The sequence below is a fragment of the Pelobates fuscus genome, chromosome 10, assembly GCF_036172605.1.
Source record: "Pelobates fuscus isolate aPelFus1 chromosome 10, aPelFus1.pri, whole genome shotgun sequence".
NCBI lineage: Eukaryota > Metazoa > Chordata > Amphibia > Anura > Pelobatidae > Pelobates > Pelobates fuscus.
In genome coordinates this window covers 54,489,510-54,504,694 of record NC_086326.1, presented here as the reverse complement: position 1 = coordinate 54,504,694, position 15,185 = coordinate 54,489,510, and the positions used below count along the sequence as shown (strand labels likewise).

The following is a 15,185-nucleotide window of genomic DNA, read 5'->3' as shown; positions in this document are numbered from 1 at the left end:
CAGGCGCTAGCGGTGCAAGTCTCAAACCAAGGAGATCGCATGCGCCACAACCACATAAAGCTCCGTGGAGTGTCCACGACAATCACACAGACCGAATTGCCTCACTTCCTCAGGAGGCTTCTGGCCACAATCCTAACACCAACAGGAGCCCGGAAACTCACTCTGGAGAGCTCCTACCGGCTACCAGCTGGGCCCAACTCGCCACCCACGGAAGCACGAGACATCATCCTATGCTGCGCCACGACACAGGACAGGATTACTATAATGTCGGCTGTGAAAGGCAAGACGCCCCTGGCGTTCGAGAACGCACAACTTCTTTTTTCCCAAGACCTGACAAGGGCAACTCTGCAGTGGCGGAAAACAATGTACGAACTAATCAGTCGCCTGAGAAATGCAGGAATACAATACCGCTGGGGGGCACCCAGAGTTGTGACGCTCACCCACAATGGTAACACATACAGAGTCGCATCGGAGACCGAAATCCCCGCAATACTAACTTCACTGGGACTCACCAACCTACCCAAACCTGGAGCCACGAATAACTCGTCTCAGATGGGAAACCCTGCCACGACGAGCTTGTTTACACCTTGATCCCATGGAAGCACAAAAACAGCGCCTTGACAGAGACTGCTTTACTCAGCTAGCCACAGCTGATACAGCATCTTGGGACTCAGAGATAGATAGAGGGCGCTGATAAGTTCCCTAAGTCAGATGCCACATAAGTTTATACAAATGTTATTTTTTATGTTATGTTAATACATGTTCTCATGCTGAAGAAAGCATGGTCGGGTTCACCAGCTAACACGTAACACACTCCATTATAATCACCCCCCCCCCTCCACATGTCCCCTGGGTTAAGGGCGTCCACTACCACGCAATAGAACCTCAGACTACCAAACTTTTCACACAGCACGGCGACCCTTAGCTCCTACAAGTGCACACGGACAAAAGCTGCCTCCCTCGGAACACACACCACAACAGCTAAATACAACCATGCAACACCGTAGGAGACACGAAACAGCCATGGGGTAACACACCATCGCTTACCACACCTAGAGCTAACAGAAGGGTAGCGCGCGCTAAAACCCGTACCAATATTGTACTGTAACTTGTTAAAAAATTATAAAATGTGTGCAAACCTATGTGACGAATTAACTAACCAGTTCTATACTGTGTACAATGCATAACTCCTGTCACTGCTATTGAAATGTTGACATGCACGTCTAAAATAAAGAATTAAAAAAAAAAAAAAAAAAGTTTTCTATACACTAAACAACTATTAATTTGGTTATTGATGTGGAAACATACTATGGGTTTGGAACATCATACCTCTCAAGAGCTCATCTTTATCAGAGACAGTTCTTCTTTTTAAGCCAAAATCTCGTGTGTACAATTCTCTTGTCTTAAAGCCTTTGAACCCCTCCTCTTCTAACCCAGGACAGACTTTCTGTGGCTGTTCAATCACTGATTTTTCCAAATCAATGAGAAATCCTTGCAAGGCAGCTGCACTGGGTAATTGCTGCCTCTTAAGTTTTGATCCACTGAACTAAACAAACCAGGAAGTAACATTACCGGATGTCTGCTTGAAAGTCAGGGGAATGTTATCAGGTTTACTTATTAAAATGTAAATTTATATTTAAATCTGCTTGCTTGTAAAATGAAAAAAAAAAAGAGAACACACTCTTCACACAACTTTCAACTCTTTATTTTGCAGGCGTAAGACAGCCTCTAGTGGCTGTCTTCCTGATTCATATTAATTTTTACTCTATGAAGTAACATTGGATGTCCTTATGCTGCTCATTAGGACATCAAGTGTGTTGAAAATCCTCATAGCAAAGCATTGGTTCAATGATTTTTTACATGGAAGCTCTAAAGCATGCGTGGCACTTGCCGTAAATGTGCATTAGACTACCCCTTGGATAGAAGGGGCCTGGCCTACAACAGGATTCCAGCTAATGGGAAGCCCAACTCACCTTATTCATTGGAACTATTTATGAAAAGTATAATTTATTAGAATTGAGCAGCCTGGGTAAAGTTGAATAAGACGGGGTGTGGCACTGATGCTACTGTTTTTGAATGCAGCTGTAATGTAAACACTACAAAATGTAAATTCACAAAGAGATATTAATGGGAAATGCACACAAATCGGTCATGAGTAAAGTAAATTTTATTTAATACTTTGTAACAAAAAGTACTAAATGTTAAAATGTTTAGTGTACCTGAAGGTTAAACAACTGCCAAATGGTTTAAATCCTTTAAGGTAAGAAGGAGACACGCATACTCCTACCTCCATAATCACTTAAATGAGCTTAAAGGAGCTAAAGGAGCACTCTAGTGACCATAATACAAACGTGTACTCTTGTAACTATAGCTGTGAGAGCAATGTCTATGCCACCGGCGACCTGTCAGCTCTTTGCAGTTCTGCCAGCACTGGCTCTGCCCCGAGCTGCCTCCGCCCCCGAGCTGCCTCCTTGACTGCGACCATCAAAATTCATGATCTCATCCAATCCAATGATTTCTTATAGGATAGCAGTGGGAGGCTATTGTGTACGTGTGGCAAAACTCTGTGCTGCACCAACCAGAATCTCCTCTTAGAGATGCATTGAATCAAAGGGGGATGAGACACATGAAGGAGCAGGGGGCGGAATAAAACACATAAAGGGGCTGAGGGGAATGAAACACATGGAGGAGATAGGGTGGATGAGACATATGAAGGAGATGGGGGTGAGATACATGACGGAGCTGGGGGGGGGGGGGGAGAGTGAGATACATGGAGGGATGGGAGGGGGGATGAGACACATTGAAGGGAGGGTACTTTTTGCACCAGGGCCTCATGCATTATAGTTTTGCCTTTGCCTATGCATTGTATATTTAGATTTACAAGTGATTTATATATCAGCATGCGTATGGATACGCTTCTGCTGTACTGGTGCTAAGGTAGTGAACTCCTGTGTATTTATAACTTGCCACAGTATGGCCACCAGAGGTTGAAGTGTACGTCATCTTTCATCTATTGGTAAAGACAGAGGTCCAATCTTCTTTGAATTACAAATATTTTTTTCATGGATAAAAGCATAATTTTAATGGTCAAGTCAAAGTAATTAATGTTTATTTTCTATGGTTATTTTATATTTTCAAATCTTCCCAGGTCGAATTTGTTTAGTGAAACTGTTTGAAATGTTTTTGTCACTCAGCTATTACTTTTGCTTAATGTTGTTTTTTTGTTTTTTTTTGTTAGTGTTGTGGAAACTAATTTGTCACAAAATTTGCCTGTTAAATTTTATAATTTCCATTGTTAGTGCTGTATCCCTATGACATCCTATCCAGTGCATATATCATATTGATGCCATGACACTGATACCATAATTACGCTGGTTTTCCTAATGTATGCATGGACATTGTAAGCCTAGAAATTTAGGTATAATAACAACCTTGACTTCAAAGCATTTTCAGCTCTTCTCTTGTGCATAAAATTTAGAAAAGGTGCTGTAATTTTTATTGTTAGAACTGATACCATTTTCATTCTTTCCTTGGATGTTTTAACTGTAATAAATAAAATTTTAAGTTATTCTGGAAACAGAAGGCAAATTATGATAGACATTCCAGAGCAGTAGGTGAAGCGGGCCCTGCCCTAATGAGCTTACAATCTAAAGGAATGAGGGAGATATAAACAAAGGGAAGTGAGGGAATCAAATGCCCTGTACGTACCCAGAGATGTGAGGGGTGCTTTGTAGGAGGGAGCACAGTAAATGGGAGACTGCAAAGAAAGGCCGTAGGGGATTAGAAGTTAAGGGGATAGCGTATTATTTAATTATTAGGGGGGCACTATGTCCCCCAAGCCTTATTTTATATAAATTTTTTAATTGTATTTTTGAAAATAAATTTGCCCAACAGTGGGGGCATGGGGGTGAACAGTGATATGGCCACCCCTGTTCTTTAAAATTAGGGCATTGAAGTAGGGGTACTAACAAGCAATGCACTGACCAGTCACATTTATTATTATCATTATTATGTATCATTATTATTTTTGCCGCAATTAGCCACTAGCGTTTTTTTTTTTTTTAAATAAAATCAAGCACATTGTGAGAAAACATCAGTGTTAAAGGAACACTCCAAGCACCATAACTACTGCTATGGTATGCTGTGTCATATTTTTTTAGGATGGATTGACTTCTTACCTGGGGTCCAGGGGGCATCATAACCTGCCTTTTTTGGAGCCTTAAGTCCTCTGCTTCTGCTAAACCCAGTGGTGCAGTGAACACCACCACTCAGTTGACATGCTCAGCCAATGAGTTAGCAAAAGAAAGCTCATAGTCGGAGCATCCAGCTCTCAGACTGGATGGACAGAGGCAGAGAGCAGTGACTGGCAGACCCCTGGTTAATTGGGGGGTTACACCTCTTGCTGCCTGTCACCTGGGGAGGACCGGACCCTTCAGCTCTTTAGCTAGCAATCTGGAAATCTGGTTCTATGAGTTTTACTACGCATCCTGCTTTGTATAAACTGCTAGGTGCACTAGGCATATAATTGGGAATTATGGTGGTTGGACTGTGAATTTGAAACTAGTTATTATTTGCATACTATCCCTTTTCTTTTCACGTATGCAAACTACCTACTAAAATTTGAAGAAAACAGGAAAATCATATAGGAACAAATCTTAAAAGGAGTATGAGGCAAAGAGGACGGTAATATAGAAAACACAAAGTAAAAAACACCAATAAAACCACAACCTGGCAAAGAAAATGGGACAACAAACTGAAATATGGACATTTGTTTTACAAGTATGTTTTGCTGTGGTTGGTTTGATTAGCAATGGTTACATCACCATCCTAAATGCAAAAGTCTTGATTAAGGTGAGACGCCTGTCTATGTGGGAAAACCTGGTCACCACTCTGAGTTTTACTAACCTTTGTCTCCAGATCACTATGGCATTTAATGATATTTGGGCTTTTTACTGGCCACAGTTTTATATTTTGGAGCGTATTGCTAAACCGTTCTTTGTAACTGGGCTATTTCTGGTTTCCTCCAGCCTCTGGATCTCAACATGGCTTTGTGTCTATCGCAGCATGAAGATCACAAACAGTCAACACAAAATAATCTTGTGGCTGCAGAAACACATGCCAACAATTGTTCCCGTGCTGATCATTGGGTCAGTCCTTCTTGCAATGGTGCAAAGTTTCTCAGGGATAAATGATTTGTTCGTTGTGTATCGGAATATGTCAAGCTATCAAGACAATGTGTCCAAAATTGCAGTGGGATTCGGCAGCAGATGTTTTTGTACAATTTGGCTCTATGTTGAATTTTCTTCTGAAGCATTTATTCTTTTTTTGCTTGCAACATTGACTATCCTAAGCTTCCTGTGGAAACATGTGAGAAATGTGAAGAGAGGTACAAATATTAGGGGGAACCAACAACTTTATAAAATATTCCAAGCAGCCAGAACAGTAACATTACTTCTTCTCCTGTGTGTTACCTTTTATGTCGCTCAGTGTCTCCTATACACAAATGTAGCTGCGTATGGGACTCTCCTAAATACAATTTCATTGTTGTTGATCTCTATGTTTCCAGCATTGAATGCTGTAATCTTAATAACAGGCAACCAAAAACTTAAGCAACCGTTGATTGAGATTAGCAAAAGGTGGTTTTCTGTATGTAATAATATTGTGTAACATTTTAGCTCTAAACTAGGTATCTGAAAATTAACTCTCAACCAGAATATGCAATATAATGTGTTCTCAATTCTTACAATCATGAAGATAAACCACATAAAAACAAAGACTACCTCATATCCATGATACCATCACTTATTGAAAAAGGTAATACTCAATTGTTTCATTGATGTTTCATTCTGTTGATTTTCCTTTTTATCCACAGAACTCCTTATGTAACATGTGAAGAGCATACACTTAATTAAATATTTTACTGAGCTTATCATTGCTTATTACTTTCCATATTAGCAATACAGTGAGCAAGGTGCAGGTTACTTTTGTCGACCGCTCGATAACTGCTTGACCCAGACCCAGAACATAGTCCCTGTAGACTATATCACCATCACAACCGTAATTGCACATAGTGGTTATGCTGCCAATGCTGTCCCTGTAACATGTAAAAAAAAAATCAAAATATGTAAAGTTGAATTTTTTAATTACCTATACTTGCTGCAAATGCCCAGGATTTGTAGCTTCTGCAATATGCTTTCACCAAATTAGGAAACTTCTCAGCCAGTACTGGTGCACCAACAAAATGTTTGGGTTGTGTGTTGAGTGTTGTGCATACCCATTGTAAAGCGCTGTGGAATGTGTTGGCCCTATATCAATAATACTACTAATAATAAATGATAATATTTAGGATTTGTAAATCAGCTCTGTTCTGAATGTGGTATAGCCTGTAGAAGATCACAATTAGCTTGCTATACAAAAACACAAAGTACAATTGGCTTAATTCATTTTTAAAGAAAGATGCTTACTGAGACGGTGCATTACTCAAATTTTGAATAAACATTAGGAATCTTGAAAACATTGTTAAACAAACTGATCATTAAACTACCACATATCATCTTTAGGTGTAACGTGTGTGAATTTAAATAAAGAAACCTTTGTTAATTTTATGTAATATGAATTTCCAATACATTACTTAGAAAGTTTTATTACTATTGATACATTATTATTATTATTATTTTATTATTTATATAGCGCCATCAGATTCCGTAGCGCTGTACATAAGGGTATAATTTTAATATTTAAATATTTACAAGGTTATTCACTAAAGTGAAAATTCCAACTTATTCAGAATAGGCATGAGCGATTATTATGAACAGGTTCTGTAATTAGCTCCACCCGAAGCACCAGATCCAATAGGCTACTAATTCAGCCTTCAGGATCACACATGGTTTTGAAATTAGTTATTAGTGGTATAGATAGCTGAGGAGAAGGTTATGAGCCTTGTGACAGGGGACATTAATTGAGGGCATATGGGATACAATGAATGGCTGTGGAAAAGGGATATAAAATAGATTGCAAATATCAAGAAATGTGTCTGTGGAGAATGGGCATGTGATGGGTTGCAATGGATTTGTAGTGAGTGTTAGTGACTTAAGAGGAACATCATGGGTATAAAATGATGTTTGGGAGAGATAGTGTGAAGTAGGTGGCTGGAAACATGAAATTGATGCCTGGGAGGAGAGGTACAAAGTGTGTGACATGCATCATTCTATGGATGACAGGAATAATGATTGGAATGGCTAAACTGAGTTGCAGATAAAGTGCCTAATTTTTCCACCCTTCTGCAACACACTTATGGATACCCTTTTCAATATTTCTTTCAATAATGAATAGTAATGGTTACGATGTTGGTCTGGTGAGATTCCTTCCTGTAGGCAGTCCCTATTTGAATGTGGGTTGTGACATGAAAAGCTATCATGTTTTTGGCTGGCTTTAGTCATGAAATTGATGGAAGCAACTGTGGATTGAAGGCAGGGTGTGTGAATGGATGGGGGAAGACTGAGATGACAAAGGGCAGGATGTGGATAGCTTGTGATAGAGAATAACGCAGTGTTTGGCAACCTTTGATACTTCAGATGTTGGGTACCGCATCTCCCATAATGCTCTTACTACCATAATCCCAGCAAAGCATCAGGGGAAATGTATTTCACAACATCTGGAGTGCTAAGGATTACCTATCTCTGTAATAATGGCTGTAGATGAAGCTATGAGATGGGTGATGGTATGGTGGGATAGTTGATAGTTATGGAAGCAGAGACATCATAAGACTGGTTGCTTATACGTATAAGCTTGCCATGGATAAAAGGGAGGTAGAGGCACGATATGCATGTATTAATGGGGAGTGCAGAGAAGGGACTGAGGATTGTCTCTCATGAGTATCCCCTTATGGACAGAGGTAATTGTCCCAGTTGAAACCTTGAATTTGAGCTATAGGTTTGTTCCACCGTAATTTAAGGGTTTCTCTTCAAATGCCCCCATACATAGTATATATTGTTTTTTTTTTTTTTTTTAATTCTTTATTTTTATTGTGCTTAGAGTAACAAAACATGCTTATATTGCCACGACAGCAAATACAAGCCGATGGAATAAAACAAGATTATCAATAACATGGCAATCATTAACAGCACAGTTTTTTTTTTTTTTAAACAAGAGAAGTCAGGCTAGGTAGAACTGTCTACAACCTTAGATTCATCCAGGCTGGTAATTACGTGAAATAAAATAGACATGTCTAGTAATATCAGGAACATTTAAGGACTAAGCGTAGTCTACGCCTGTGAGAATAGTGGTGCCCCTAGGGTTTATTAATTGTATGAGCGTTGCTATGGTGAGTATGACAGTTGCCCTGTGCCATGTGTGTGGCAGGAGAGATTATCTGGGGGGTAAAGTGGCATCAGAGCAGAAAGCTTGATGTAGGTTGGCTGCATGCATAGACAGTGTGAGTGTGTCAGCTAGACGACATGTTGTGTGTGACATGTGATTAAGTATAAATGTTTAACTGCCACTCAGGGGCGTACCTAGAGCATATGGCACCCGGGACGGGTCCTAGTTTTGGCAACCCCCCTCCCCCCTGCACTTTAAAATGTACAAAACACCCACAATTGTTTTAATGTATGTAGCATTGAGCAGTGCTTGCATGTTTCAATGTAAGCATGCTTTTGTATGGAGTAAGTGTGAGTGAATGAATGGGTGTGTTTGTATGTAGTGTTGGCATTTTAATGCAGGCATGCTTTTGTGTGTAGTGTTGGCGAGATGCAGTGGTGTGGTTATATATAATGGTGATGTTTTAATACAGAGGTGTGTTTGTATGTAGTGTTTGCACTGGAATGCAGGGATGTGTTTGTGTGTAGTGTTGGCAAGATGCTGAGATGTATGCAGATATATACACACACTGACACACATGAGATACAGACACACATTTACACACATGCAACTACACAGACACAATGCCATCCTCCTGTTTAGTACCGGCTGGCTGAGGCTGTTGGGAGTTGGGCTCTAGTTCTCTCCCAATCAGTGCCGCCCTCCATCCTGCGTCTCTGAGTGTTAGCTGGGAGGAAGTGACCGAATTTCACTTCCCCCAGGGCTGCCATTATATTATTACAGAAGCCTGGTCGCACCATTAAAGCACCACAGCACACAACTGGGCCCCTGAAGCAGTGGTGACTCTAGGAACAATATATAGGGGAGGCACATAAACAGTGGGGGCTTGAAGCATTAATAATTTTCACTAGGTAATGGGGTAATGTGCTGCCATTGGCTGTCTGACGACAGCATGTTGTGCATGCTGGCATCAGACAACACATTTGCATAGAATTCACATTAGCCACCTAGATTTCTGGGATGGCTGACACCTCTTAACTTTGATCTTTGTTTAGCGGATCCCCTATTTCTTATCCTTATGTGGGATTGCCATATTTAAGGACACCAAATAAGGGAGCTATCTGCTAAACAGCACCCTAATTTGGTATCTTTACATATGGAATCTCACATTAGGGCACCAATTTAGGGAATTCTCTACTAAACAGCTAAAAGATCAACATTTAAAAAGCCTTTTTCTTAATTTTAATCTTTAGGTTGTTTAGTCAGGGCCGCCATCAGGGGGTGACAACCGTGACGGTTGTCACGGGCCCTGCGACCCTGGGGGACCCGGACTGCTCTGGCAGTCCCGGGCCCCACTTTCGCTCCCTGCACACAACTATCTATGTGTGCAGCCGCGGGCCCCCGGCTCCCTGTTACCGCAGAGGGGGCCCAGGCAGCACACAGCCTCTTCTCGTCTCTGCTAATAACTCTCGCGAGACCCGGTTGCCATGGCAACGCTCCGCGGGTCTCGCAAGAGTTATTGGAGGAGAGAAGAGGAGAAGCTGTGTGCTGCCTGGGCCCCCTCTGCGGTAACAGGAAGCCGGGGGGCCCCACCATGCCACCGGACCGCCAGGGATGGAATCTCCCCCCTCCCTAGACACAGGTAAGCAGGGAGGGGGGAGAAACAATTTAATTCAATAATTTTCTTTTTTTTTTTTTAAATATTATGTTAAAATGCCCCCCCTCCCTCTCCTCATTGAACATTTACACACACACACACACACACTACATACACTGACACAACACACACACACACACTGACACAACACACACACACACTACATGCACTGACACAACACACACACACACACTGATACCGGAGAAACTGACGGAAGCCAAGCACAGAGAGATGGACACAGGTTTCTTCAGGAAGGAAGAGATTCTTTATTCGGTTCACCGATCGGGACTCAGAGGGACTAATGTCACCAAAATACAACAAGATCTGAGCCCCGGACAATAGTGTAGGCTCCTTATATAGGCATGTAACTCCTCCCATAATAAGCTCCACCCACACATACTCTTACCCAATCAATCGAACAAGAACTAACTTCCTGTTTGACCACATGGCTTGCCCAGCACAATGGAGGAGGGGAATACTACATCCGGTATTCTCGCACATGCGCCGTACACTACTGATCGTATCTTTGCCACGTGCAACCAACCGACCGATACACCAGTATATGCACGTACACATGCCACGTGTAATCTCGGCCTACTAAATTTATTTTTACCGAGATTCCACCACATTCCCCCTTTGATGCCTCTGATATTTTCACAATTACGGAGGCATCACTTAACCTTAGTTTGCATATACCTCAGGTTGCCATGAACCAGACCAGACTTTGCGATTAACTATATGAATCCCTCAACATTCCTCTTCCTGCACTGGTTCTCCCTGATTTAGAGCCTCATATCTATATATGGCCATTATCTGTGCAGCAGCCTTTCTCTCTGCTATATTTTCTATGATGCTCTGCACAGACCTAACTACCAAAGGAACAAGACATGGTAGGAGAAGACACAGCATTAAGATTAGCATGACTCCACCTACCAATGCCTTAAGTCCTCCAAACTGCTCATACCAATTACCAAACCAACTACTTGGATTATACCCTTTCCATACCTGAGTAGGCACATGCGCTAGTTTAACCATATGGCTAGTAAGCTCAGCTATTGCTTGCCCTTCATCATCTATTTGAAGACAGCAATTGCTTAGGTTAAACTTCCCACATACACCTCCCTCTACTGCCAATAGGTAATCCAAAGCTAATCTATTTTGGTAAACGGCTGTCCTCATCCTAGTATTATGCTTCGCTAGGAGATTGAGCGCTTGTGATGTCTCATTGGTAATTATCTCAACCACTGCCTGTAACCTTATAATACGGTTGAGCATATATATTGGGGTTCTATAACCAAAAGTACCATCCTCTGCCCAAGTGGCTGGCCCATAATAATCTATAATACGCTGGGGAGGCCATTCATTATCTTCCCAGGTACCTATCTCTAGGGGTCCCCTTTTCTTCCTATGATTCACATCATATACTTTAACTCCCAAAGTCTCTCCTGTTTCAATAGGCAACAAGAAGAAGGATGGTTTGAGCATACCTAACACACATGCCCCTTCCCAGTCCTGTGGTAACTCCGAATAGGCTTTCTTACCACAGATCCAGTACAAATTTGCTGGGGCTTTCCAACTAGATGTGATAGATAGATCAAACCATACGTCCTTTAAATTGGCATAACTTGCAAACGGGTTAGGTGGTTCTGAGACATTTGAAGCCGACCACCAGGTTGTATTCTTTGTATTATCATCATAAAGTTTTTGCCCTAGACAAGTTAATTCTCCTACAGATGTATTAAACATTATTCCTTTCCTTGCTATGCAAACATAACCTATGATGGAGGTCTTTAATCGCCACTCAGATTTACCTCTAACACTCATTTGATAATCGGCTTGAGAAGATATTATTTGTTCAATTGTCTCAGAACCAGAATACATTACCTCCTTTGCTTCCCAGGACCATTGGTCTCCCATGTTAGTACCTCCACACACATAGCAGTTGGTTACATTAAGACTACCAGCAATACTTTCAGCTAAATCTATAAACAGGTTCTTAGCATTATGGGGGATCTTATTTTCTACACTCATCTCTTCATAAAAAGAAGGGAAAACCTGATGAGTTTGGGATGCTACGGTATCGGTCTCTATCCCTATAAATAATATTGTCCCAGGATCCAAACCCGTCTCATATATCTGGAACCCAAATAAGTTTCCGAACCTATCTATGAATTGTTCAGGATTATTGATAAGTATATGGACTGGGTTACATTCCATAGACTTACAATATGGTTTGGTAGGCAACTTAGTAACAATCATATCCCTATCTACTGTCTGTCCCCAAGTTGCCCACCCCACACAAGACCAATATGGACAATAATTATAATCCCTATCTGGGCATTTTGGATTTACGTACTCGTTTTTACTACTGGGACAAATATACTTATCATTAGACCCATAAGTTCTCTCCCACTTAAGATCCCCGCATACATTCCACGGTTTTCTACCACTTGATATCGCCTTACATGCATCAAATAGCAGAACACCCGAAGAATGTACGGTTTCTAATACTGTTTTATTTATTAGGGTCCCCTGTGGGTCTCCATTCCGGAGGGTCAACCAAATTGTACGGGGTTGATACTCTGGATTGAAGCACTTAGGTTCTCCTACTCCTAAATGGCATACACTATACTCTATACCTAAGTATCTACACCTGGATACATATCCTTTACACTCATATTGTGAATGCCAAATAAGGGTCTGGGAAATATGATTACCTGTTATAGTAGTCTTAATGCAAACCTCACAGCTAGGTGTGTCGGTACCTCTACCTTCCTGAATAATAAAAAACATAAAAATACACATTATCAAGAGCACTTCTTTCGACGTCTTCATCCTCAGTCTTCGTCCGTGCGATGGCACCTCAGCTTCCAGGGTGTAAGGGCTGCAAGGAATGGAGTTCTGCTCTTCCCTTCACAGAGGTCCCTTCGAGACACCCTGGCTATGACACGTGGGTAAGTGGTCAGGCTTTATTATGGCCGTCAAAAACACTCACTTGCTGATCTCTTTAAACACACTTGTAATCCCGATATCTCCTCGTCACTCCGACTGAGTCGTGCGCTTTAACCGGATCTTGCAGGGATTCTCTGGATCTGGTGTAGCTTGCCAAGAATCTACTGCTGCTGGTTTAACCCTGGAGTGATGAATCCACGGAGTCACTTCAGCCACCTTTATTGCTGTAGGGGTAGACAAAAGAACAACATAAGGACCCCTCCACTTAGGCCCTAACGGTATACTGTTCCACTCTTTAATCCATACTTGATCTCCTGGATGATAGCTATGAACAGGGGGATAAATATTCACAGGTAATCTATCTTGTACCCATTTCTGTACCTCCTCCATAGTTTTACCCAACTCTACAACCTGCTGCCGGGTAATTCCTTCTCCCAACTGACTCAAATCCCCCCTTAAGTTACCAAGTACGGGAGGTGGACGCCCATACATGATTTCAAAAGGTGAGAGACCCATCCTTCTGGTAGGTGTACTACGAATACGTAACAGAGCTATGGGCAAAAGAACATTCCACTTAAGCTGAGTCTCTTGACACATCTTTGCCAATTGGTTCTTAATAGTTCTGTTCATCCTTTCTACTTTCCCAGAGCTCTGAGGTCTATATGACGTATGAAGCTTCCACTTAATACCAAGCATATGAGTCAGTTGTTGTAGGCACTGGTGAACAAAGGCTGGACCATTATCCGATCCTATAGAGCATGGTAGTCCATATCGGGGTATTATTTCTCGCAACAGGAATCGTACAACTTCTCCTGCTTTCTCTGTACGAGTAGGACATGCTTCTACCCAACCTGAATAGGTACACACAACTACTAGTAGGTAGCGATGTCCACCGGATTTAGGCATTACAGTATAGTCTATTTGAAGATCGGACATAGGGAGTCCCCCCATATACTGGACTCCTGGTGGTTTCACTGGTCCTTGCCTTGCATTATTCTTAGCACATATTACACATCTTCGTACAATGGCTTGAGTCAAGTTGGACAATCTTGGTATATAGAAATGTTTCCTGAGAGATTCTTCCATACTATCTCTTCCAGAATGTGTCCGTTGTGATAGTTCTGGACAATTTCTACAGCTAGTGATGCTGGAAAAACTATTCTTCCATCTTCTAACTGATACCATTTGTTCTCCAGGCATTTCCCAGTTTCAGTCTTTAACCACTCTTCTTCTTGAGCTGTATAAACTGGAGTCCATTGAGACAGTGGAGTCAGTATAAGAGCAGCTATATGTTCCACATACTCCTGTCTTCCTGATTCAGCGGCACGCTTAGCTGCATTATCTGCCATCCGATTTCCTTTGGTTACGTCACCGTCACCTTTCAGATGCGCCCGACAATGTATAATACCAACTTCTTTCGGTTCCCATATGGCTTCCAGTAGTTGCAATATTTCAGCTGCATACTTGATTTCTTTACCCTCTGAGTTCAATAATCCTCTTTCTTTATACAAAGCTCCGTGGGCATGAGTGGTTAAAAACGCATACTTGGAGTCCGTGTAGATTTTCACTCTTAAACCTTCAGCCAATTGTAACGCTCGTGTTAGTGCAATTAATTCTGCCTTCTGTGCTGATGTTCCTTTTGACAATGGCCGAGCTTCTATCACCTTGTCTATGGTAGTCACTGCATATCCTGCATAGTGAATCCCTTCTTTCACATAACTACTGCCGTCCGTATAGTACTGGACATCAGGGTTCTGGATGGGAAAGTCACGAAGGTCTGGTCTACTTGAGAACACTTCATCCATCACCTACAGGCAATCATGTTGACTCTCAGTAGGTTGTGGCAAAAGGGTAGCTGGATTTAAGGTGTTAACAGTCTCTAAATGCACTCTTGGGTTTTCACACAACATAGCTTGATACTTAGTCATGCGGCTGTTACTAAACCAATGATTGCCTTTATAGTCTAGCAACGTTTGTACTGCATGCGGGACTCGCACATAGAGTTCTTGACCCAGAGTGAGTTTATCAGCTTCGGCTACCAGCAGGGCGGCGGCAGCTATGGCTCTTAGACAAGGTGGAAGACCACTGGCCACTGCATCCAGTTGTTTTGACATATATGCAACAGGTCTTTGCCATTATCCCAAGTACTGTGTCAATACTCCCACAGCCATTCTTCTTTGCTCGTGTACATATAAGTAGAATGGATGTGTATGATCAGGTAGACCTAATGCTGGGGCACTCATCAAAGCCTTCTTCA

General features: G+C 41.8%; 1 protein-coding gene across 1 annotated transcript; it reads left to right on the top strand.

Moving 5' to 3' along the window:
- The first annotated feature begins 4,740 nt into the window (after positions 1-4,740).
- LOC134574727 (taste receptor type 2 member 119-like) lies at positions 4,741-5,667 on the top strand. Its single transcript, XM_063433827.1, has one exon. The coding sequence runs from the start codon at positions 4,741-4,743 to the stop codon at positions 5,665-5,667; it is 927 nt and encodes a 308-aa protein (XP_063289897.1).
- Positions 5,668-15,185: the final 9,518 nt, after the last annotated feature.